The 24,626-nt window shown below is 46.3% G+C and overlaps 1 protein-coding gene across 7 annotated transcripts in view; it reads right to left on the reverse strand.

Annotated features, from left to right (window-relative positions):
* LOC144122116 (uncharacterized) overlaps positions 1–24,626 on the reverse strand; it is a 183,924-nt gene that overhangs the window by 117,023 nt on the left and 42,275 nt on the right. For 5 of the 7 annotated variants that reach the window (XM_077655643.1, XM_077655644.1, XM_077655641.1 and 2 more), the window contains exons 2-3: positions 19,383–19,644; positions 4,610–4,753 (exon numbers count right to left, since the gene is read on the reverse strand). In XM_077655643.1, coding sequence (XP_077511769.1) covers positions 4,610–4,753; positions 19,383–19,644 — 406 coding nt within the window. Of the gene's footprint in view, positions 1–4,609; positions 4,754–10,524; positions 10,684–19,382; positions 19,645–24,626 lie in introns of all 7 variants that reach the window. The other 2 variants (XM_077655645.1, XM_077655646.1) reach the window with 2 other exon arrangements.

The raw sequence follows: 24,626 nt of genomic DNA on the forward strand, positions 1-24,626 counted from the left end.
ACGTTTAGATATTTCGTGGGTCTGCTACCACCATGAGATCACAGCGCCATCTGTGGCAGCAACTACTCATCACGTTTCGAGATTTATTGGGGTCTGCTACCGATGAATGGATGGATGGATGGATGGATGGATGGATGGATGGATGGATGGATGGATGGATGGATGGATGGATGGATGGATGGATGGACGGATGGACGGATGGATGGATGGATGGATGGATGGATGGATGGATGGATGGATGGATGGATGGATGGATGGATGGATGGATGGATGGACGGACGGACGGACGGACGGATAAGGCTGAACCCTTTAAGTTGGGTGTTCAAGCCACCTAGCCATGCCTTGTGAAATTTTACTCCTGTCTTGATTTTGATTTTAGCCACCATTCAGATAACCTCCGCTTCGTTACTTTTACCCCTTTAAAATTTACTTTTCCTTCGCTGTCCTTAAACCCCAATGCTTTTGATAAATCAGCCCCGCTGCTTTAAAGTCTAGGGTGAAGCCCTTTACAGAAAAGTATCCTCCGTTTCCACCTCCTCTCCGCACGCAACACACAATGCCATCCTGCGATCATAGCGCCATCTGTAGCAGGAACTAGAAAACAGCACATCTCGCATTGAGACTTGTGGCGCCATCTATAATAGCATTGTTGAAACAACCACCTGCCACGTGCAAAATGATGGCGGCACGGTCTAATATGGTGCATAGAGGTTTATTAACTATGTTGAACTATATGAGCATAACGTCAGGGGACACAATGGCGGAATAGTTTCGGTTTCTGTAATACACGATGGCGGCCATTAAAATTGGTTGTGCCCTCCTATCCCTTCCGCCTTTCCACTGTACGGGAAGTCACCTACAACCTTCGTTCTGTTGACAAAACCGAGTGCGCTACCTGCAAGATAAGCTTGCTAAAACATGCGTCTTCTCACAATGAAATGGCATAGGCCGGATGCCTTGCCGGTACTAAAGTCAGCTGCCCTCAAATTCCTGATAATTCTTTGAAATGTTGGTTGCTTCCGATACGTCGGTACCATTTATTGCTGGTCTTATATTTTCTTCTCTCTAAATAAAACTGGCTTTACTTTGCCGCCAGCAGTTTGCAATTTCCTCGTATACTATGACTTTTCCAAGTGATTTTTACACCCCTTTCTTGCTTTCTGCCTGCAGTTTACTTAGTCATGAGAGTCTTCAATAAGGAAAAATTGATAAATTGTACCAAGAAGTAAATTAATTAATTACGGGTAAAATCAAGTACTCCCAGTGAACAATTACAGCATTATGCTTCTTTATATAAAAAAAATTCCTCCACGTTTCTCAGCTTGTAAAATATTCAGCGGTTTTCGGAAAATAGGTACCCGGAACATGCGTCCCCGGAAAAAAACGTCCCCCCAAAAATGTCCCATTTTCCTAGTGGAAAAATGTTCCAAACGAGGGCCATCACACGTCTCGTAACCAGCACTGATGTAAGCATCCGATTGGCACGCCGATGATGCCTTTAGTGGGCTTTTACACAACGAGGCGGATTTGAGTTGTTTGACGATGGAAACAATCACTGACCCGTAAAAGCAACGCTATGGTGAACGCAACGCAACTGTGGCAGTGATTTATCGCGCAAGATTCCGGAGATTGGCAACACAACACTAAATAAGAAGGATATACTTTTATACAAACAACAGATACAAGCTAATTAGGAGTAGAAAACGTAGACTTCAGAACTCAACTGTACAAAATATACAGCGTGTTTAACCTAAGAATTTACACAATTTTTAAAAATAGGCTTATTCAGTTGGAAGAGTGGATTTTTCGGCATAGCAGTACGTCTGAATATAGCAAAGGCGTGCTAACTTGCAGACTGGTTAAAAATTTTTGAATAGTTAGCTTTATCACTATTACTGTTAGGCCCCTTAATTATTTTCCAGAGACTTGTAGCCCACCGTAAGCAATATCTGCATCAGTTTTTGGAATTTTTAAAACCCGATTACCCTCGGTGCCGTGGCCCGACAATTTCTGGCAGCTTCTCGCCAAAATACATGAGATTTCGAGAATCTTGCAGGCAAGGCAACCTCTCCAGTGCACGTAACTCGTCACAAAAGCCAAAATTTGTTGAGCCACTGCGCCGAGGGTAACAGCGTTTTCGAAATCCTAAAAACTAAGAGCGATATTATTTACAGGGGGCTACACGCCTCTCAGTAATTAAGAAGCCTAACAGTGATAGTGTAAAAGAATACTTTTCAATAATAGTTAACCAACCTGCTACTTAGCACGCTACTTAGTACATCCTTAGCGGATGTACTACACCGGTGACAATGCCATTCCAAAAAAAAAAACGCTTCTAGCACAAAGAGCCTGTTTTTAAAATGATTCAGTAGGGTAGATAGCTGGGCCAGTTGGGATGCAAACACAGACAGGTATGCAAGACAGGACTAACATTGAGTAAAGCAGAAATTTGGGCAAGTTGGTACGTATTCATTTTGAAACAGCGCAACAAAGACGGGACGTGGAAACTGAGGTGTAAAGACAAACAGTGCATGTTTGTCTTTACACCTCAGTTTCCACGTCCCGTCTTTGTTGCGCTGTTTCAAAATGCAAGACAGGACGTGTCGTCCTGTGTCCCTCTCTCTGTAGGCGTCCTTCTGCTGATTTTTTTTTTCTTTTGAACTGTTTTTAAAACTTGTGCAAAACGTTAGGTGAAACACCCTGTATATCTATATATGCATCTGACCATAACGGAGTCACTTGACATCATGGATATGCGTTATAGCTGGGCATTTAATTTATAGGTTAATGATAGCTTGGCACAAGTACTGCGCATGTCCTGTACACTCTATCACCGAGCTGCCACGTGAGCCGGATGGGTTGTAGTTCAGAGCATATGCATTAAACCTGGAGACAGCAGCTTCGTGCTTGCACCAGCTCTTGCAGGTAAAGTGCACTGCCTACGAGAAATGCTGTAATGGTACGCTGAGCGCTAAGACTTGGATACCTGTTCCAGAATTGATTTAAACGCTGCGGAATTTGTTTTCCGAATCACTGCCACAGGTGTCTGCGTCACAAGACCAGTGAGGAATTGCCGGGACCCAGCCACCACGTAAGGTCCGGAGTTGATGGAGGAGCACGCGGGCGGGTATAATTAGAGCTCTTGTTCAGAAGTGTAAACGACTAGTCAAAAAACGTGTCGTCAATCTGATCTCCACGTTTTCCGAATGGAGGTTAAGTCGACCAAAGGAGACTTCAGGCTGTGCCTGGACAGTTTTATGTACATGAGACAAAAAGGTATTTCCTCTGGCAGCCGCTGGTGCTGTGCTAAGTGCAAGATTTGCAGAGGTGCTTTAATTCTGTAGAATTCCTCAAAAGACGACTGCCTAAGTGTTAACCACAATATATATATATATATATATATATATATATATATATATATATATATATATATATATATATATATATATATATATATATATATATCGCGAAAACAAAGCAGAAAATGAAGAGACCACTCTTGTCTCGAAGAAAATCCTGCCACTATTGTCGCAAATGCCGACGGAGACTTTATTGCATAAGAAAAAAGTCGTGTGAGCAGAGAGCAGAGCCAGAAACGCTGCATTCGCCAGAATGTGCCCATCGAATCCTGTCAACGTATTTCGTTGCTTCCCGTTGCATTTCTTTACTGTGCTATTAAGGTGTGGACTGCGTTTCTTCTTGGCCAGCTGCATCATTGTAAGCTACAGCGATTTCACCTGTTGGCATGGAAGTGAATAACTACGAACAGCGAGCAAGTGCGTTTCTGTACCGTCCGGCGCTTAAATGAAGTCACCGGCTTAAGTGCTTTTTTTTAGCATCACATGGAATGAATGACAGTAGCGCGATTTGGAACTGCTAAATATTTCATGCTTACATCTATTCTAAAATTCCAGGAAGAGCACAATTAAGAGGGCAATTTTTTGGCAAGTGGGTAACGGAAGAGTTCATTCTTTCACTTGGGGACATCTCTTGCTAGACGCCGCTTCATCAGGGGACCTTTTTTTTCAGAGAGATTTTTCACGGGACGTATCTTCCGGGGACGTTTTTTTCTATACCCGGATTCAGCAGATGATGTCGGCGGGCGGTAAAGCATTGTTGCACAATGTTTTGATCAGTGCAGCAAAAAAAGCCGATGAGATTACGGGTTCAAGCAGTTTCGGTTTGAAAGGCTTTCTCTGACACAAGCAAAGCTGTGGTGGACGTAAAAGTGACGAAAAACTATTTGCCCTCCTGTTTTCGGCAGAATTATAGGACAGTTTTACTCCCGAAGTCAATGGCGGAGCTCTTTTTCCCGCTGTCGACGTAGCTGAACTGGTGTATACGATCCTAATAAGAAGTGGGAAGAGCGCAGTACTTTTTTTACAAATTTTTCTGCATTGTAGTCATTTTTTCATTTAAAAACGCGTGACTACTTTACGCCGAAGTTCATTTATCGGTATATATATATCGGAGCTTTCAGTGGTTTCGTTTTTTTTTCGGCGTCCATTTATCGTTGGGCTAATGCAATAGCTTTAAGTGTACTATGTTTACTCCGTTATTCCTACTCTTTAGTAGCATTCGTTTAAGTCGCCTCAAGAGAACGGCTTACCGGTGACGACGCCCAGGGAACCCACGAGGAAAGGTATACCGTTGGCGAAGTACGAACTCATGCAGCCCACGGCCATCATTAGGCCTCCAAGCACGGCCACGCAGCGCACGTCAAACCAATGGATGAGAGGCCCGGCGATGAGACCTGCGAGAGAGGTACAGCCACGAAGATGGGCTTTTTGCTGGGTTGCGAAGTTTCGACTGGCTAAACGAGCTGCTAAGCGAAATACAACACTCTAATCTAATGTGATGGCTGCCATGACCTAAACGGCCCGCGTTCTCTGCAGTATGGTGAAAACTTTACGCGGGCAAACACTTGCTAGTATAGGTCACGATTAAAATGAACAAAGTAATCTTAAATAAGATTGGGGAGCATAACACAGTCCAACAAAAATTGTATAAAAAATAACCAGTGTACAGAGCAAACAACGCAGACGTTTTCCCACATAAACATATAAATGCTGAAACCTAATAAATCGCATTAACATCGTCAAATAAGTTGAGTAATTATCGTAGCCTCAAGCTTAGTGACTGGCTGCCGTAGTTAGTATCTTCGGAACATACCACGGTAATTATTCCTTGTGCGGTAAACGTAATTCTTCTGAAGGTAGATCCCTCTTGAGTCAAATAGTTATCGTTATTTTTGCTTCCTAGATATTTCTTAAATAGGGAATCATTGAAAATGGTGGTTTTGCGAAGGCTGCTAAAAAGTGGTTCTGCGTGTAAGCTAGGCGTGGTGCGGTAGCTAATGCACCTTTGCCACTGCTTTCCTCAGTACCAGCCTCACGCCCTTACCGGCATCATCAGACTTTCCTGCCACAGCGCAAGGTTTCTACACCTCCACGCGCAAGACGACAGCCCGTTTAAGTACTTCCTCACCGACGTTCGGGAGGCACGGCTCGCCGCACGATTGAGTGACTGGGAAAAGTTTGGTCTTTGTGACAAGGCCTCTAAACCGCACGGTGGACGTTGTACAGCGCGGCGGGAATCTCATCGCACCCTATCCGCCTGATATGATAAGCTTTTCGTGGCCCTCTTGAAAAAGAAGTGGCGCATGAAAGCTTCGCGCGATTAAGTGGCCAGCTTAAGGATCGACTGCACACCCTCGCATTCCTCTGAACACGAGCCACAGGAAAGCAATTCTTTGCGGTAGAGCCTTCTTCAAAAGCGCAGAGTCCAAGGGGTTTTCTTCTGGGCCATGCTGTGTGGTCAGCTATGCATCGCCAGTGATTGAAATATCTTACTGCTGTTAAGAACGCTCGTCTATATCTCACTAAAAATTAGCACTTCGGCGGGTTGTGCAACAGCCCTTTCATACGGTTTAGAAGCAAACCCCTTGGTATCTAGCCTTCTGACCACTGCTCCACCTGTTAAAAAGACTTGTACCCAACATCCACTACACTTAAGAGAATTCCACACACACACACACACGCGCACGTGTGTGTGTGTGTGCGCAAGAGAAGAGTACGGGAGAGAGGGCCACTCACAACTGGTTTAATTTGCAGAAACCACATACATGCATATATATACAGTCAGCCAGCGCCTGCGCAAGGAGCATATTCACACATCAAGTCGCACACGATAAGCATCTTTCAAAAAACTGTTTTTAGCCTTGTACAAAATTATTGATGTTTCGCTGACGCAGAAACTGCCTTTCTTGCTGATATAACACGCTTCGATAAGTCATCTTGCTTTTACATTGCTACTCCTGGCATCAATCCGCACCGTTGAAAAACATGGCTCACAAGAGCGCGAAGGGCAAGATCATATAAGTTTAGGTAAATTTGGGCCCTCTTTATTTTGTTCCACGTTTCTTTCGTGTACCCTGATTCGTTCATTGACACAGCGCCCAGTTTTTCCTATATAGGAACGACCGCACGAGAGGGGAATTTCGTAAACTACCCCTTCGGTACATCTCATGAACGGTCGCCCATGATTGGTACCGTAGCCGGTTTCTTTTTCTTTTTGGTTTCTTTTTCCACTCGAGAGCAAACAATTCCGAGCTTCAGGGGCTGTTAAGACGAGCGGAACCCCATGCCTGCTCGCAACCTTTTCCAGGTTGTTGTTGGATCTCAGCTAGCAGCACCCCACCGCTGCCACCAGTTGTCGGGATTCAGGTAGCGTGACTGGGCTGGAGAAGAGACGAAGATGATCGGAGGAAGAAAACTGGGAAAACTTTATACAAGGACTATTTAAAGTGTGTACAAGTACGGGCAACTGAGAGGGCTTCTCAGTAAAGAGAGATTCTTAGGAGTCGGGAGTCTCTGATAACTCTATAGAAGGGGCTCTCTTGGCATCAAACCCGCAGCTCCTTAAATACTCTTCGTATTCCCCAGATCCCTAGCTGGGGAATACAGTTCGAAGAATGATGTCCAATAACACGATGGCACTGAAGGTACCACCCACGGCAGGGCGGCCCTGATGCTTCTTCGCAGCTCGGTCGAGGGAAAGAGAACAGGACCCGGTCACGTTGTCGTCCTCGCGGCTTCCAGGCGGCCGCGAACGTGCGTCCGGAGGGCAGCTGCATGACAGGAATGCAGGCTGTCTCCCCGCAGGTGTCTAAAGAGCTTGATTGGTGACCGAAACGAATACGCTTATGGTCGTCGCTGGCATTCCTGTTGAACACTATCGTTGCTATGGGGACGCTATCGTCGCTGCTTCCGTCATTGCTGTTCGAACACGTGGGGACGCTGTTGTTGTCGTTCCCTCTGGCAGTCCTGCAGTAACGTCTCTTCGCCGAATTCCACAGCAGGAAGGAAGCGCGATCACAACAGCAGCCCTGCCGCCAGATATTGCACCCGGAAGATGAACTGCTCGCACGTAGCTCGGCTGACTGGGCGTGGCAGGAACCAGATGCTCTTTGGGAGTCTTCTGATGACCTTCAGTGCCGAAGCTCGGCATCGCTTCCCCTCGTCAGGTGGCCGTTTTGGGAAATTCTCTGCAATGCTAGCCAAAAGGGATCACAGACGCCAAACCACACCTGACAAAAGCACGTGCCCTCAGAGCCCACTCATACCGCCAGACCAAAACTCGGGGCCAAAACTGCACTTTGCAAAAAAACTTCAACTAAAACTTGAAGAGATGAAATGTTTTGCCTGAATGAACACATGGTGTCGCCCGACGAGTAGTATAGACAGGGCACCTGTCCAAGGAGAGTGCTCAGGCTTGAGGCGCACTTGGATAGGAAAAACAATTCACTAAATGAAATAAGATTGGTGCTTAGAGGGCACGCGGTACGAGAATAGGTGACTTGATTTGGCCGACGTGGCGTTCAATTTTGCCCGCCTCAATACCTAGAGTCAAGGAACGTTACACGACTCGCTCTTACTTATCCTGGCCGAAATAGGAAAACGTACTCCTAGGTATGTTGCCTGATCGGCTGTTCGCTGGACAGCTGAATGCCGTGTTCGATGAGGGTTGTTTTTCCAGGCTTGTTTGAAAACACTGCCTCAAAGTCACGGAGGACGTTTTTCATGTCTCCCCGTTGACTTTCCATCAAACGTGGCTCTCTGTCGACAGAATTTAACAGCTCATTCGCTGCTTGCTCGTCCTCATGAGGGACATAAGGTATGTCCAAAATCTCTTCCTCTGGCATGTTCAGCCCCATGTTAACCATGACCTGACGCTGCACATAAGGCTTGATCAAATTACTGTGGATTATCCGATTGTGTTTGTTCTTAAATTTGACCTCATAGTTGGTGTCCGAATGCTTGGACACCACCTTCCCATTGCACCTCAAGCTTGTTCCTTTTTGACAGACGCAGCAACATCACCTGGTCACCAGGTTGAAAGGTGCGCTTGCGTGCCAATTTGTCGTAGTACACTTTAGACAGTGACTGCGCTGCTCTGACATTTGCTTCCACGAGGTCTCTGGTTTTCGCAAGTATTTCCAGTAGCATCAGGGCGTATTCCACTACACAGGGATCCTCTCCGTAACCCTCCCATGACTCTCTCAGCATGCGCAACGGGGTCCTCAGGTCACGCCCGTAGACTAGTTCAGTGCGGCTGCATCCTGTGCTTTCGTGGGGGACGGATCTCATTGCAAATAGTGCTGCTGGAATGCAGCCTGCCCAATCTCCCTTATTCTCAAAACACAGAGACCTAAGTATCCGCTTTAGCACTGAGTGCATACGCTCGACTGGATTTGACTGAGGGTGGTGAATGGAACTGCGGATTATTTTAATCGCACACCGTTCAAAGAACGTTGTCGTCAAGCAGCTTGTGAACACGCTCCCGTTATCGCTTTGTATCTCTGCAGGGAACCCCACGCGAGAGAAAATTGACAAAAGGGCGTCTACAACACATGCGGAACATAGCTCCTTCAAGGGAATGGCCTCGGGAAATTTGGTTGCCACGCACAGTGAGGTCAGAATGAAGCGACAGCCAGAGTTGGACGCTGGCAGTGGGCTGACAGTATCTATTACAAGACGCCGAAAGGGCTCTGTAATTATGGGCACTAGCGTCATAGGTGTTTTCCATCTATCCGTCGACTTGCCTACCCGCTGAATCCCGCAGTGCCCTGAATTTCTTGCCATTTATAACGACGTCCCGCATGTATGGCTCCAGCATATTAAGGTTTTCTTCCGACTCTCGCATGCACGCGAACGCCATCTTTTGCTGTTGGCAGTTCACTGAGATGTGACTCTCTTTGTTTCAATTATAGCAGACAATGGGCTTTCGCGCTTCAAACGCGCGAGCACCGGGTGCCTGCTGTTTCGGAGAATCGGCAGATTTGGGTGACTCCATCTTGTTTTCGCTACCTCCTCCTTTTGATCCCGCTTTCTCTGTTCGGCGATCCCGGCGTGCTGGTGGCACCCTTCGGTCGGGGATTCTCTTTAAATAGGTTTCTCCCTTTCCTCACCTGTTATCGTACCCTGCCTTGCTTTGGAGGTTTCGGCGAACGTAATACTCGTCCGCGAGCTGTGCCGCTTTGTCTAGGTCTATATCTGTTTGCCTATCTTGCAGCCATATCCTCAGATCTTCTGGAATCGCGCTATAGTACTGCTCTAGTGCGATGCACTCCAGTACCTTCTCATGACTTCCGTGCACCTCAGCGGTCTTAAGCCACTCGTTTAAGTTGACTTTAAGCCGGTACGCGAAGTCAGTATGCGACTCTCCGCCTTTGTTTGCCTGCCTGAATCGCTGCCAAAGGCTTCAGCAGAAAGCCGGTACTTTCTAAGCTGTGCGCTCTTTACCTTCTCGTAGTCATCACACTCTTCCCGTGAGAGGCGAGCCACCACTTCGGCCGCCTCGCACAGAAGGAGAGGAAGTAACTACTCAGACCAAGCGCTCTTGTCGATGTGCACCTTCGCGCATGCGCGTTCGAAATCTACCATAAAGAGTGCAATATCGCCTCCCATGCGGTATGGTGAGACGAGATCCTGCCATCTCTGCCTCCCTTGCTCCTCTACCGAAGCTACAGGGCTAAGACGCGCCATATTCCCTCTGTTCAACGCGATTTCGAGCTCCATTCTTCGAGCATGTTCTCTCGCTTTTTCCTCTACCTCACGGACCTCCCGTCTCTCTTCAGCCAACCGAAGCTCTTCTTTTCCTTTCTGCTCGCACAACTCCCGTCTTTTCTGATCTTCGTTGCGTCCAACAATCGTTTCCCAAGCCTCGCCGACCTCCTCAGTAGGCACCTCCTCCTGCGGCATAACCTCACGAATTTCTTTTTTTCTTTTCGCAGAACGTAGCGAAATCCCCAGCTCCTGGCAAATTTCGAGCAGCTCCTGCACTTTTAACTTCTCTATCTTGAGTTCCACCATGCGTTGGCAAGCCCACTAAAACAAAAAGCCCTAGCTTGAAGTGGACAAAGCAATCCCCTAAATCAATTTTCCAGACAACAGGAATCCGCACCTACCATCTGCCTGTGCTAGTACGGTCTGGCGAAATGAACGGAAAACATTGGGCACTCACCCTGCCAAGGTATAGCTGACGCCTGTCAGTCCCGTAGGTGCCGAGGTCCGTTGGAGCCGGTAACTTCACGTGGACGTCCCACAGCTGCCATCCAGTTGTTGGATCTCAGGTAGCAGCACCCCACCACTGCCACCAGTTGTTGGGATTCAGGTAGCGCGACTGGGCCGGAGAAGAGACGAGGACGATCGGAGGAAGAAAACTGGGAAAACTTTATACAAGGACTATTTACAGTATGTACAAGTACGGGCAACTGAGAGGGCTTCTACGTAAAGAGAGATTCTTAGGAGTCGGGAGTCTCTGATACCAACGTGAAATTCTAGAGGCATACCATATCGTTAATCAAAGACATCTATGTGTAAGTGACACGACGGTTAGTCTATTTGATAAAGAAATTAGATTTATGAACTCACGCGGTTGTATGTGATGCTGCTATTTACCTTGTCTTGTGAATCTGTCATGTGTGCGCAAGCTTGCTTGATAACTGAAGGGTATAAATGTGATCGTTTCTCAAATAAATACAGTCGATAGTCCAGCGGTGTCCTGTGTTCCTTGTTCCTGTGTCTTCGTCTTTTGCGCTGGTTTCCTTCTTCAATCGATACCTCTCAAGAAGGGGGCTCTCTTGGCATCAAACCCGCAGCTCCTTAAATACCCTTCGTATTCCCCAGATCCCTAGCTGGGGAATACAGTTCGAAGAATGATGTCCAATCACACGATGGCACTGATGGTACCACCCACGGCAGGGCGGTCCTGATGCTTCTTCGCAGCTCGGTCGACGGAAAGGGAACAGGTGCCGGTCACGTTTTTTGTCGTCCCCGCGGCTTCCAGGTGGCCGCGCACGTGCGTCCGGAGGGCAGCTGCATGGCACAGGAACGCAGGCTGTCTCCCCGCAGGTGTCGAAAGAGCTTGATTGGTGGCCGGAACGAATACGCTTATGGTCGTCGCTGGCATTCCTGTTGAACACTATCGTTGCTATGGGGACGCTATCGTCGCTGCTTCCGGCATTCCTGTTCGAACACGTGGGGACGCTATTGTTGTCGTTCCCTCTGGCAGCCCTGCAGTCACGTCTCTTCGCCGAATTCCACAGCAGGAAGGAAGCGCGATCACAACATTGTGGGCCAGCTTGTGCACATACGACACCACCACAGGTCTCGCCTCTTCCCTAGGGACATCTGCTCCAGCTCTCACTGCCCTCGACTTCATCTTCTGCAACAGGCTATTGGCGACCCCTGTCACGAGCGAACCAGGGAAGCCGGCTGAAGCCAGCCTGGCGAATTGGTTGTCAAAACTTGGTCGCATCATTTGAACGCATGTCTTCCTTAGTGCAGACGCAAGAGACGGTGAAGCAATGCTTCTTTTTACTGACATCGAATGCGAGGAGTCAAATGGCAGAAGCCCTTTTTTTGCTCGCGGAGCGTAAGACCAACACACATGATCCGTACAGAACTCAATTTTAAGAACTAAAAACTGTAAAAAATCGTCCACAGGCAATTCACCTGTAAAATCTCAGCCATTTCCATGTTGTCAAATATAGATAAAACATCGTCTTCAGCTTCAGCACAGTTCAAGCTTGCGTCCTTGTTTAAAATAATAAAAAATATCGTCCACGTATCTAAAAACTTTAAAAACTTTATCTGGTAAAACTTGATGAAGGACTTGGTCCATTTGTGAAAGAAAGATGTTACATAATACCGGCGCGACACACGATCCAATATAAAGTGCCGCTTTCTGCAGAGAAAACCGCTGGTCAAATGTTATAAAAGTGGGCTCTAGCTAAAACTTTAAAACAGTTAAAGAATCATCGATATAATTACGGGCACAGTTCTGGAAGAAAACGGGATCATTTATTTCAATACATTATCTGACTGCAGTGAATAGGGCAGCGTGGGGTACAGAATAAAATAAATCAACAACATCCATAGAAAAGGCACACGCAACCTCAACTTCAGATTTCTGAAATTCACAGACTTCTTCGGATCTTTTCGTCAGAAACGGATCTCCTACTTCTAGTTTGCTCAAATGCTTCCGTAACTATAGCTCTGAAAGGGAAGCCTTGCTATTTCGCTTTAACCGCAAAGAACACTCTCAGCGCTTTACGTTTGCTTTTGTCAATTTTTTTAGCAAGGCTGACCAAACCCAGACGTTCACACACTGCCACTGGGCGGCTTTTTACTTTTGTAGACTTTACAGGGATAAGTGCAAAAATAAAGCGCTGAGAGTTCTTTGCGGTTAAAACGCACAAGTAAGGCTTCCCATTCAGAACAATAGTTACGGAAAAGGGTTTGTGTTACAAGCATATTAGAATTTTCTTTTGAAGCATTTGAGCAAACTAGAAGTAGGAGATCTGTTTCTAATGAAAAGATCCGAAGAAGTTGGTGAATTTTTGAAATCTGAAGTTGAGGTTATGTGTGCTTTTTCTGTAGATGTTGTTGACTTCTTTTATTCTGTACCCCAGGCAGCCCTATTGATTGCAGTCAGAGAATAAATGAAATAGATGATCCTGTTTCCTTGCAGAACTCTGCCGGTATTTTTATTGATGATTTTTTAACTTTAATAAAATGGTACCTATATAGTGGTTCCTATATAGGACAAACTGGGCGCTTTGTCAATGAGCGAATCAGATAATATGAAATAAAGGTGGAACAACATAGAGAGGGCCCAAATTTACCTAAACATATCAGATCTTGCCCTTCACGCTCTTGTGAGCCATGTTTTTCAATGGTGCGGATTCTTGCCACGAGTAGCAATGCAAAAGCAAGAGAACTGATTGAAGCGTTCTATATAAGCAAGAAAGGCAGTTTGTGCGTCAGCGAAACATCAATATCTTTGTACAAGGCGGAAAAATAGTTTTTTGAAAGGTGCTTATCGTGTACGACTTGATGTATTGAACATGCTCCTTGGGCATTCGCTGGCTCACTGTATATATATGCATGTATGTGGTTTCTGCAAAATAAACCAGTTGTGAGTGGCGCTCTGTCCCGTACTCTTCTCTTGTGTGTGTGTGCGTGCGTGCGTGCGTGCGTGGGTGTGCGTGTGCGTGCGTGCGTGCGTGTGTGTGTGTGTGTGTGTGTGTGTGTGTGTGTGTGTGTGTGTGTGTGTGTGTGTGTGTGTGTGTGTGTGTGTGTGTGTGTGTGTGTGTGTGTGTGTGTGTGTGTGTGTGTGTGTGTGTGTGTGTGGGTGGGTGGGTGGGTGGGTGGGTGGGTGGGGGGGGGGGTTGGCGCCTTAAAGGTACAATGATCCACTACACTTTGGACCTGTTTCACGTGTTGCTAACGCACAGTTGTTTTCTGTCCTGTTTTAGACCCAAAAAGTCGTTCCTCGCGCTACATTAAGGTAAATGCGCTGTTTATGTATTATTCGCCATGAGAAAGCATCGCTTTACGGAGAGTTGCAGCTTAGTTCAGCCCTGCCGAGCAGTACTAGGTCATTAGTGCCCCGAACGTCGTAAATACGATGCGATAACTGCAACGTGCAAAGTAGGTTGAGCGTGGCCGCAGAGGAGCGGTGCCAGGTTACTATTCGGAAGCGCCTGCTTGCAGCCTCAGTCCCTGCAAGCAGGTCCCACCGGAATGCGGTTCCACAAGTCTTCAGATTACAGCCCGAATGGAGGTCGAGATACGCGTATGGAGAACACTTCTGCGCAATTCAATTGCAACGTTCGTCCACGTATTTTTTAATCGAAGGGCATTAGAGGGCGAAAGAACGTGGTGCAGTTATGATGGGTGAAACGTAGGATGAGGAAAGTGCAAGAACGACAGAAAGAGCCAAGACGAAAAGTATAAACGGCGAGGGAGAGCAAGGGCGCACTCTTTCGGGAAGTTGCCGGTGGTGGGGAGCACGTCGAAGAACCGGAGCTGGAAAATAGGAGATACGAGGTGGACGAGGAAAATTGGAGAACGCGACCGGTGGGCTTCCAGTGTGTGGCGGGCGGGGAGGGAAGCAAAGAGAACCTCAGCTGCGACGTAAGACGGAAGCAGCGCGTGGAGGCAGAGGAGGGAATCGAGAAGTGCGTGGAGCCTGCACTTCTGTTGCGCCCTAAACACGCGGTTCTGTACTGTTGTGAAGTGAGCTGTGATTTCTTCGGCTGTGCTACACAAGCGATTTCATCGCGGAGAGGAGTGAGGGATAGACGGACGCGTGATGCCGATAACATAATGGTTGCTGCTCATTCAATAAGCAGAAAAAGACCCAGTGAAGAAAAGACTTGAGAGCAAACGGACAACTTCGTCTATAAACGAAAGGAACCCGGTGAACCAAGCAGGAAGAGCAAAAATTGGAAGTGCATTAAAATGTCATAAAGTGAAAGGAAATTTTGTGTATCAATTAGGAAGCCAAATCAAAAAAGAGTAACCTAAGCAGCGGAGTGTGACCGACCATGGAAACGAATGACGCTCTCCTACTGCTGTCTCATCGAACATCGATCGCAACCTAATATTTGAGGTTTGTATTTGAAACGCGGCTTTATTTGTTTAAATAAATCTTTTTGGAAAATGTGTTTGTTTAAGTAAAACCCTTTGAAGAATGTGACACTGCAGTTTTGGTTATTAACTGCAACCTATGGGGAACCACATCGAGACGGTACGTCGCTTTTGGTATGAGTCAACATCGCTCTACCACAACGTATGACAGTGTGGTGCCATTTCAACGAGAAAAAAGGCAGCAAAGTGTCGCTGATGGGCTCAGGAGTTGGGTCAGTGCCCTGATGTGAAAGCGAACGAAGTGAACGGAAAGACCGCAGGGCCCAGAGGCCGGGGAAAAAAAGTAAGTAAAAGAAGAATCACGAGGGCAAGCGCTCCGCCATCGTTCGTTTCCGTAATTAGCGAGTCTGAGCTGAGGACAGACGCGTCGGTTATCCTTTATAATCTGCGACGCAAACCGTCACCTACCTAGCACCAACCGGACTAAGTCGAGTCAGGCGCACGGTCTGCGTAAGAGCAAGCGACTCTACGAGTGCGTGTTTGCATTAAAGTGACTCCAAAGGGGATCCACCGGCACGATTGCAGTCACGGCCAATGCAGATCGGTACGGTGCAGGCATGCAAATGTGGCGTTCAGGATAGCTGCTCTCTCAAGACGTTTCGGCATGACGGCTCGTGGGCCAGAACAATCTCAAAATCTGACCCCCTTTCGCGCAAGACGAACCTGAAAGCATGGACATGAGCTTCGCCTGTCAGTGCGGGCTCAGCCAGCCTACCCCTGGAAATCGTTTCGATCATACCACAACCGACTGAAGACAACCCGCTTGCGCATGCACAAACGTGTCCCGAGATTGTCCAGTTCATACATAAGTTGCGATTCGAATGAGGTCTCGGAGGCACGGTGCATGTTGTAAATCCCTGCTTCTAACGGACACGATATTTTTATGCCTTCTATATCTAGGCCTAACCTTATAGCTTCCAATGGCTTGTTTTTCGTTCATCGCGGAAGAGGGCACTTGGATGCTGAAAGCTTGAAGCAGCAGGTGTGAGAACGAGTGGAATGTGTTGAAAGTTTGAGTGCGAATGGAATATCCGCAGCGACACTGGCTGTTTTTTTCGTTATACGTGGTGGATGTATTCGTTTTCCTAAAGAGGCTATTGTGCCTTTTATTTTATAATTTACTTTATCTGTGTGAGTTTCCAGTTGTGGTAATACTTGCTCTTTTTGTTTTGTTATCATTCCTTATTTTCTCTCTGTTTATTACTGTTTAGGTGTACTCATTTCATAGTGCTGCCTTTTGTACAGAGCTCTGCACTGAAGCACCTCATTTTTTTGTGGCTTCATTGCTGTTTTCACCCAACACACACTGAGCATGCTTCTGTACATAAATAGAAAAGGCTTGTCCTGGTCGCCTGGATTCTGTAGCTGAGTGCAAAAATTATTTGTATAATATTTTTTTTTTGCTCCTTGAGGGTTGGTTTTCCCCTGGTAGGCGTAGGTTCGATATGGCGATCTGGTTTTCTCACCCCTCGTTATTGGTCGACCTCGTCTTGAACTCTTGTTTTATTGTCACTTCTGGTTGCGTCGTGCACGGGGAACGTGTGGGTGCCCCTGCTTATGCCGCATTGCAGTGTTCTTTCATATATTGTTCTTTTTTGGTGCCACGGACTGCTATGGAAATATGAGGCTGCTCTGTGAAATTAGTCAGTGAGCACTGTGTGTCGTGTTTTTTTTCCCGTTCTTTGTGCGTGGTTTCTAGCCCTAGCCGTTTTTCAGTCTTGTACCTTTGCTCCCCATCCCTCTTGCGCCATAATAATACTGCCGACCAGATGTTCAGCTGGTGTACGTTGAGGACGCGTTTTCTATGCTCCTGCAGCTTATGACGGAGCAAACTTTGCAAAGATATCAAACCTAGGCGCAGGCGCAATGAGCCCGCGTTTAATATTGAGCTTTCCGCAAGTTCTTCGTCGCAAAGCGCAGAAGCACAGAAAAATGGGCCGTCGCGCACGTCAGCTGAAGATCCGGCCGGCAGTAGTTGTTGTGCCGGCGAGAGGCACAGCCTCAATTCTTCTTTACTGACCATTGTACACCCAGCGTCAAAACATTAAGGGGACCGCACGTTGGGTAAAACGCAAATTTTGAGTAAGCTACTTCATGCATATAGCCTGAAATGAAAATCTACAGCTTGGTATTAAGAGCAGCAGCTCTTTACAAGCGCTGTCATTTTCAGCCTATGTGCCCCGGCTATACAGGAATGATGTTCTTGAAGGCACGTGTGCCCCAGCAATTTTTGATGCCACGTGTACGTGCATCGAAAAACAGCCGCGGGCAGCCCCGCTACATATACGGAATATACGGAAGGGCTGAAAGCATACAAATATCGGGACTGCCCACACATTAACCCTTTATAACCCACAGGCGTTGCGTGATAAAAATATTTATTTTCTTTATTTAAACATACTGATAAGCACGTCTGGATTGTTCCAGGAAGGCATTATATGGTTAATTATAATGTCTGAAAATAATACATTATTTGGTAAGAATTATAAAAAGATGGCGGGGGTAAAGCAGGAACCCAATAAGTAAATTAGAATCTAGTACCAAACGTCTATAGCATAATTAAAAAACACATAAAATAACACAATGGTGGGTTGCATCTTGTTTAGAACAACAGAATAACATGAAGTTTCTTAAACACTTTAAAGTACCGAATAAGTAAGATACACTGCAAGAGGTACAAAGGACACGTCAGTTAGTGTATAGCCGCCCATTTGGAGTACAAATTTAAAACACAAATATCTGTACATAACAAAAGTGCATTATTTGCAAGGAAGAAAATTTTGATGACAATCTATGAGTAATTGAAAGATGCAAACGGTTTTATTGTTTAATTGCTATATTGACGATATAGAGATATTTATAAGTTACTGTTGATAGGAACAGCATAATAAAAACTTAGAACAACACATCTTTTTTTTTATGGGAATTGTTATTGTGCCAAAAACGTTGCATTCAGGAGCGTAGAGGTCGAAATGCCTGAATATTTCGAATTTTCATTTACAACAAGAGACAGTGAAATTCTTCAAGCAACTAATTTTAGCTCCTTCAACGCATAAATACACGATATATTCTTACTGACGTGTCTTGAGCGCCTGATGCACGCGCATAACTTGCACATGCGGCCATTTCTTTTTGCACCAATTTCAATGGCCAGCGGCCGACATTGTCGAGGTAATGACCAGGATCCCGAGCCATTCTGCGGCGCAGACAAAATTTGCTGTCTGGCGCACCGCGGTGCAAGCGGTTCTTTGAAAACGGCAGGTCGCCATCGTTCCACGGCCGCGCCTAATTTGCAGGCGCGATTTACTGTATCTCGTGCGCTGGAAATCATTGTCGAGCATGTGTCCATGACACGTGCGGTTGCAGTAAATTTATGCGAACCACAGCGATGAAGTCGGTGTGATAGTCACAACATTTATTTCGACATTCACGTTAATTTCCCGAAGTGCAGCAAGCACTCACGGTTTGTTGTCCTCTTGGTGACCTACTGCAAAGCAGGGAACACGTATTATCTTGAGTAATATGAGAAGGAACACGGGCGTGCGTGGCAGATAGCCTCTAATCCTCCTGGTGGCGATACATTGTGGCCGCTTTTCGCAACACTGTGGAAAGGATTTTGCTTTGTTACCTGCTTCTATAATCGCAAGAACGCACCTCCCTTTCCTCTCTATTTCAGAAAGCAGCCGCTACGAACTGCTGCGGGTAGAGTTCGAGGCTATTTGGCATGCGCTCCTGTGTTACTGTTCACATTACTCATGATAGTGCATATATCGTTAGGTGGTTGAGTGCATCGATAGCAGAAATGAAAAGAAATTTCCCTCAAACCTGGCTCCCGCTTGGGTATTCGAAAAGGATAGCTTGGTTTCCTCCTCACTAAGGCGTAGCCTGCATATCAACGAAGTATTTTTCGGAAATCAGCACACCTACTCAAGCAGTAGCTAGACAACTGTGAATGTTCTCTTGATAAAAAAAAAACAAAGTTGCCTCAATAACTCTGGTGTAAGCACTAGAAGGAATCTTACGCTCTGTTTAAATTCTCTGAAAAATGAACCTCAGCTTCTTGAGTGCCACAGATGTGTGTATCTAATACAAACGAGCTGAATTGGTTGCGAAAGAGCAGTGGTACAAACATAAAACTGGTTAGTTATATTCGCTGCTCTAAAGGAAAAGGGCTCAGAATGTTTTCAACAATATGTGGCGGGTACTAGGCTTGTCACGCCAGAAAACGACGCAGACGCGCCTCGATGGCCTGCTGTGCAGGAAGGTCATGATTTTAGCGTTCAAAAAGTCCAGTACTCGTGGCGTTGCCTATCAATTGCTGACGCAAGAGCCGGCATTCACATTTGTGCCCGCTGAAAATCAATGGTCCATCCAGAATCTCACCGGAGACATGAACGAATCCACTGTACATGCTGAGAGGCAGCGAGGCGTAGCCGCGGCTAGCATCGTATGTGCTCATGATGGAGGTGAAGAAGAGTCCGCCGCAGCGGAAGAAGGATGAGAAGAGCAGGTTCACCAGGAAGCAGAGGGCCGCTATGAACCAGCTGAGCCGGCCGTCGGGGCCACCGGCTTGTTGCTCAGCCAGATGCGCCGGCTCCTCTGAACTCTTTTCGGTCTTCGTCTTCGAAGGTGCGTCCCATGTCTCCTGGCAGGAAGAGACGCATGACACGCATAGTGTCGATCACAGTGTCATGAATCTGGCGGCTAAATGAATGAGCAGAGCGTGTCACGGGCTATAGAACAAAGAGCGTGAAAAGGCGGTCCAAGGAACCTCAGGAGTGTTAAAATACTCATTTCGAGGTAAAATCAGGCACATAATTTTAACTGCCATAAACCAGTTTCATTCTTGAGAAAAAAGGGCGGAGAAAAACAAGAAAATGAGAAAAGACACTGACAAGCACTAACTTCGAAATAAATTTGTTTTCGAAACATTGGTCGAAATATATACGAAGACGATAGGGAGAAAGAATTCCAGGGGTGCACTTAAATCTGCTTAGGTGCTCTAATGCGAAAACATTTCTCTTATTGCTGACGATTATGTTGCGGCGTGTTCGTTTCTTTTTGCCCTTGTACTTCCTAAGTAGTGTTCTCGGTCTAACTTCACTTCTACTACATCCGAAGACGTGGGTCCCTTTGCTAGACCGTCTAGTAAGTGCACCAAATTATTATTAATTCATTAGTTTTTGACTGCAGCAGAAATTGCGTAGTTAATCAATACGATCATATTACTGATGGATGTGTGAAATAATTCACTAACTGAACTCATTAATAATGATGTAATATAGTTCAATACCCAATTAAAAGTTTAGTGAATTAATCGAAGATTGTATTAAATTACCGAATAATTTGTAAAGATATTGAATAAATTCAAAATATTAACCACTTGGTCCACTCAAGTATTTACCTATTTGTTGAATCATTTAGTAATTTAATTATTCGTTCACGCTCAGGAAATAATTATTTATTCAACTTTTATTCTGTGGCCCCTATAATAGATGATTGACAGTTCGTGCGGACACTGTCTGCCGACAGGTCCCGTACACGCCACTTATGAGACAACAAAAGCTTTCGCATGAAAAAGGACAAAACCAAAGACTTACAAGAGAAATCCAAAGTTGTCACGGGGTAAGGAGACATATACCGAACCTCCTTTTCCGAAAGAGCGACTGATGGCGCGCTTGCTGCGCCACTGCCCGTCCTATCTACAGCGCCTCAAGTATCTCTCTTGTGATCTGCGTACGTTAGGCGTCAGTGACTATACATCACACGAAATCAAGAGCACAGTGGCCGCCGGAATCGAAGTCACAGGCACTGCAGTGAATCGAAAGAGTGTCAAGCATCCTTCATACATTGTTGGCGTGCTCTTGCGTTTTGTCGCATGCATATAGTCCACTCTGGCCAACGCGAAAGCTGCCACGTGAAAATGGTATCTTGTAGACGATACCCTCCATACAGTCAGCATACCTGTTGGCATGCCGGGCCCGGCACCCGATATTTAGATTCTCCGATGGGTTCGCAAGCATAGAAAGCCTGTGCAATTTATAGGGTGCTGAAAGAATGACATCTGCATTGACACTCTGAGCGATCATTTCTTCGTGCAGAAAGCCTCTCTTCGTGCAGAAATAAAATCCACTCGCCTTAAACTTTCCCAGAGTGATTAAACATTCGATGAAATTAAAGACCCACTAACCAGAGTGGAAGCCGAGAATTAAACGATGATAGCAATTAAGAAACAAGTGAAAACTTCCAAGAGCTCTCCTAACAAAAAGCTGAGAGCATTGGCAGTATTGAAACCAGACTCGATGATCCGAACGACAGAAAAAAAAAATCTCTTGTTGTTTGGCCTCAAAGATGTCGAGCATGAAAAATGTGGGAATTAAGGAATGCCATACCCTTCCCTGGCCGGCGAGGCGCGATGTGGAGAAGCAAGAAAGCCGACGCTTTCCTCCTTTCCCACGGGCGAGTAGCCAGAAGGTCAGCTCGAGAGCGCTGCGCCGCCTCCTTCCTCAAACCACCAACAGTACGCGCTTAAACACTACCCTTGCCCCTATGGATATCGAGAGAGCTCACAGACTGGGAACGTTGAGGGCGGACCGCGACAGACCAATCATCCGTAAATTTGTTCATTTTAAGCTAAATGGAAAGGTTCTTTCATGTCCTCAAATTCTGAAGGGTACAAACTACAATACTTCTGAAGATTACTGTCCAGGCATGTTTACCGCTGTCAAGCGCATCTAGGAAGTTTGTAAGGCACAAAAGGGAAATATAAACGCAGGCACGACAAATAGATCTTAGGAAATAAAACTTACACATTTGACCACATATTCAACAGAATTGATCTTGTCATTCTTACGGAAATGTGGCTCAATAGAAGTACGCGCTTTCTGTGGTGTGCTTCACAAGGATTTCCTGTTTGCAGGCCGCACTTTGTAATCTGCATAAACAACCGGCCTCTCAGAGTCTCACGTGAGACTTGCCTTTTCACTCGAGTCTGCTTCTTTTCTTGAGAACTAACTGAAACACTGAACAAACACCACTGCCGCGATCATATCTCCTTTACCTGCATACATTGTATACAAATTTTATTTGTTCTCACAAGTGCAGTTCAAAACAAGAATAGCGTGTTTCACACGCCACATTTAAACCGGAATGAACAGATCAAGACCACAGGCGATATTTCGCTCGGTTATGATCATCCAATATATTGGTTCTTGACTCTCGAACCCAGTGATGACTTGAACACACTAACTATCGCCGTCGATTCGTTATTGACCAATAGTTCAATGGTTGCAGGTGCACTTTTCCTAGCGATTGCTTTGGCGGTACGCTATGCTTGCGCTGGCGCGGTCATCCTGACAGTAGCGCAGGCACATTGTACATATTTTATCGTATAAATTTCCCGTCAGTAGGGGTAACAGCAGGTGTTCTAACGAGAGCATGTTCTACATTTGTGTTTGAAGCACCATTCGAAACCACGTGCTTCGAAGAAGCAGGAGCCTTCGCATCAATTAGCCCAAAGCTTCTGTCTGCCATTAGTGAACCCCCGGCAAGCGTCTTGTGAATCTGTCACAATTACTAGCTATTGTCCGGACCTGTTGCCATCAGCGTCCACTGGAGACACAGCGGCCTCCACGGCATCAGACACGGTGCAGTTCTGTAGCGATGCGCAGAAATTCTCCTTTACTGGCAGCCGATCACCGTTACTGCCGCATCTCTTCCGTTTGAGCACATTGTCGCATCTACGTAGACGGCATTCTTCCTGTTATGCTGGGTCTTGTTTAAGACTTCCGCCCTGGCCTTAAGTCTATATTGATGAACTACAGGATGCATGTTCTTGGAGATTAGCACTATATAGCCGGATCCGTCCGGTATGTCTACCGTCAGTTCAATCTCCGGTATGTTGTCGTGATAGCCCAGGAGAAGAGCTCACCCCATCGCAGTTCGCTGCAGCCTCATCTTCTGAGAGACACGTTGCCCTCATATGTGCTGCTCTTCGTGTGTTTTTTCTAAGCCGAGGTCCGTCATCTTAGAAGGTGCCTTCTTATTAGCAGCCCTAGCGCAGTTTTATAAGCCTGCCCGAGGATCGCTTCTAGTTGTTCCCTCTTCATTTGGTTCAGCTGTTCATGGGGAAGACTGTAGGTAGCTCTGCTCACCACTAGCACTCTCACTAACTTGAGCGTGTCTTCCGCCTTCATTTCCTTTCTTCTACATGTCACTTGCGTCATCATTCTTATTATCTGGGCCGCAGACCCAAAGAGAAGCCTGGACCGCAACAGACAGCAGCTGAGATTTAGAAGGCCGGTGGCGAAAGCGACGAAAACCACCACATACTTTGTACTCTGGGGCACGATGGCATCGCCGGGAATCTCCAGGCCGATCTCATAGATCGAGGTTACGCTCACCGACCGAGGTCAGAGACCGAGGTGTTGACCCGTGCTTACGCAGACATTTTGGCGCACTTCCGGGGCACCAGAAGCCGGCATCCCCCGCCCCACAAATTTTTTAAATAGGGAGCTGTCTGTGTCATGGCGGCAGCTACAAACGTATTAATATCCTTGTCTCTCTCTATATAACAAGATACATCCGATCGTATATAGGGACAAATGTCTCTGGTGTGGCGACAAATGTGGACCCACACTTAACCATACCACATGGGCCTGTCAGAAAAATTAGAGATCACTGCAGCTAGCACCATTGAAGGAATGCCAAAGCGTTGATTAATTCTTTAATTCACTTTTAGTTCTGCCTTAATTTGTTTCTTGTGTACTTTCATTGTAATTCAGACATTAATTATTTAATTTCACTAAATAATTTACTCAGTACCTATTTCGGGTTTTCATATTTCGCGCCACATGGTGTTCTAGCTCCGCCCAGTTTTTGGAGATTTTTTGCTCTTATTAATTAAATAACCGCTCTATCGACATAATTTTTTCTGCAGCATTCTTACATCATTCTCGGTCGATTACAACCACTTGTCTGACGCTATCTCTTCAAGAGTTCCCCACAACTGCTACCGACACATCTTTAAGACACGTTTTGGTGACACGACCCCGTCAACACAGGCAAGTAATGCTGCTTTTGCCTTAAAATAGTTGCAGTGCCCATTATCCACAACACCACGCCGGAAGAGTGGGAACCTGGGCATCCCAGCTGGGAAAAGGAAGACCAACTTTAGCTTGCTGAATAGGCCGGCCAGACAAGAAAGCCAACACCGCGGGAGTCCTGGAATGCGGACCCAACCACGTAAACTCTGGAAGACATTTTAGAGCGCATAAATTTTTCTAACCTCAAACCACGTAAACCACTGCAAACCACGATCAATGAGTTAGGCAGGCAGAGCAGGACGCTCGGTCTTTCTGGCATGCAGAAAGCCGCTGGTCCTTTAACGGTAACGGAGTAGATTCCAAGAGGAAGTAAGTGTAGCAGGGGGAGGCAGCAGTTTTGGCGGGCGGATGAGGTTAAGAACTTTTCAGGCATAGGGTTGTTGCGGCTGGCGAAGGACCGGGTTAGTTCGAGAGACATGGGAGAGGCCTTTGCCCTGCAGTGGGTGTAGTCAGGCTGATGTTGTTGATGAAGATTAACTCGCGTGTGTGTGGTGGTAGCAAAAACATCTATTTGGACATAGTT

The sequence above is a fragment of the Amblyomma americanum genome, chromosome 2, assembly GCF_052857255.1.
Source record: "Amblyomma americanum isolate KBUSLIRL-KWMA chromosome 2, ASM5285725v1, whole genome shotgun sequence".
NCBI lineage: Eukaryota > Metazoa > Arthropoda > Arachnida > Ixodida > Ixodidae > Amblyomma > Amblyomma americanum.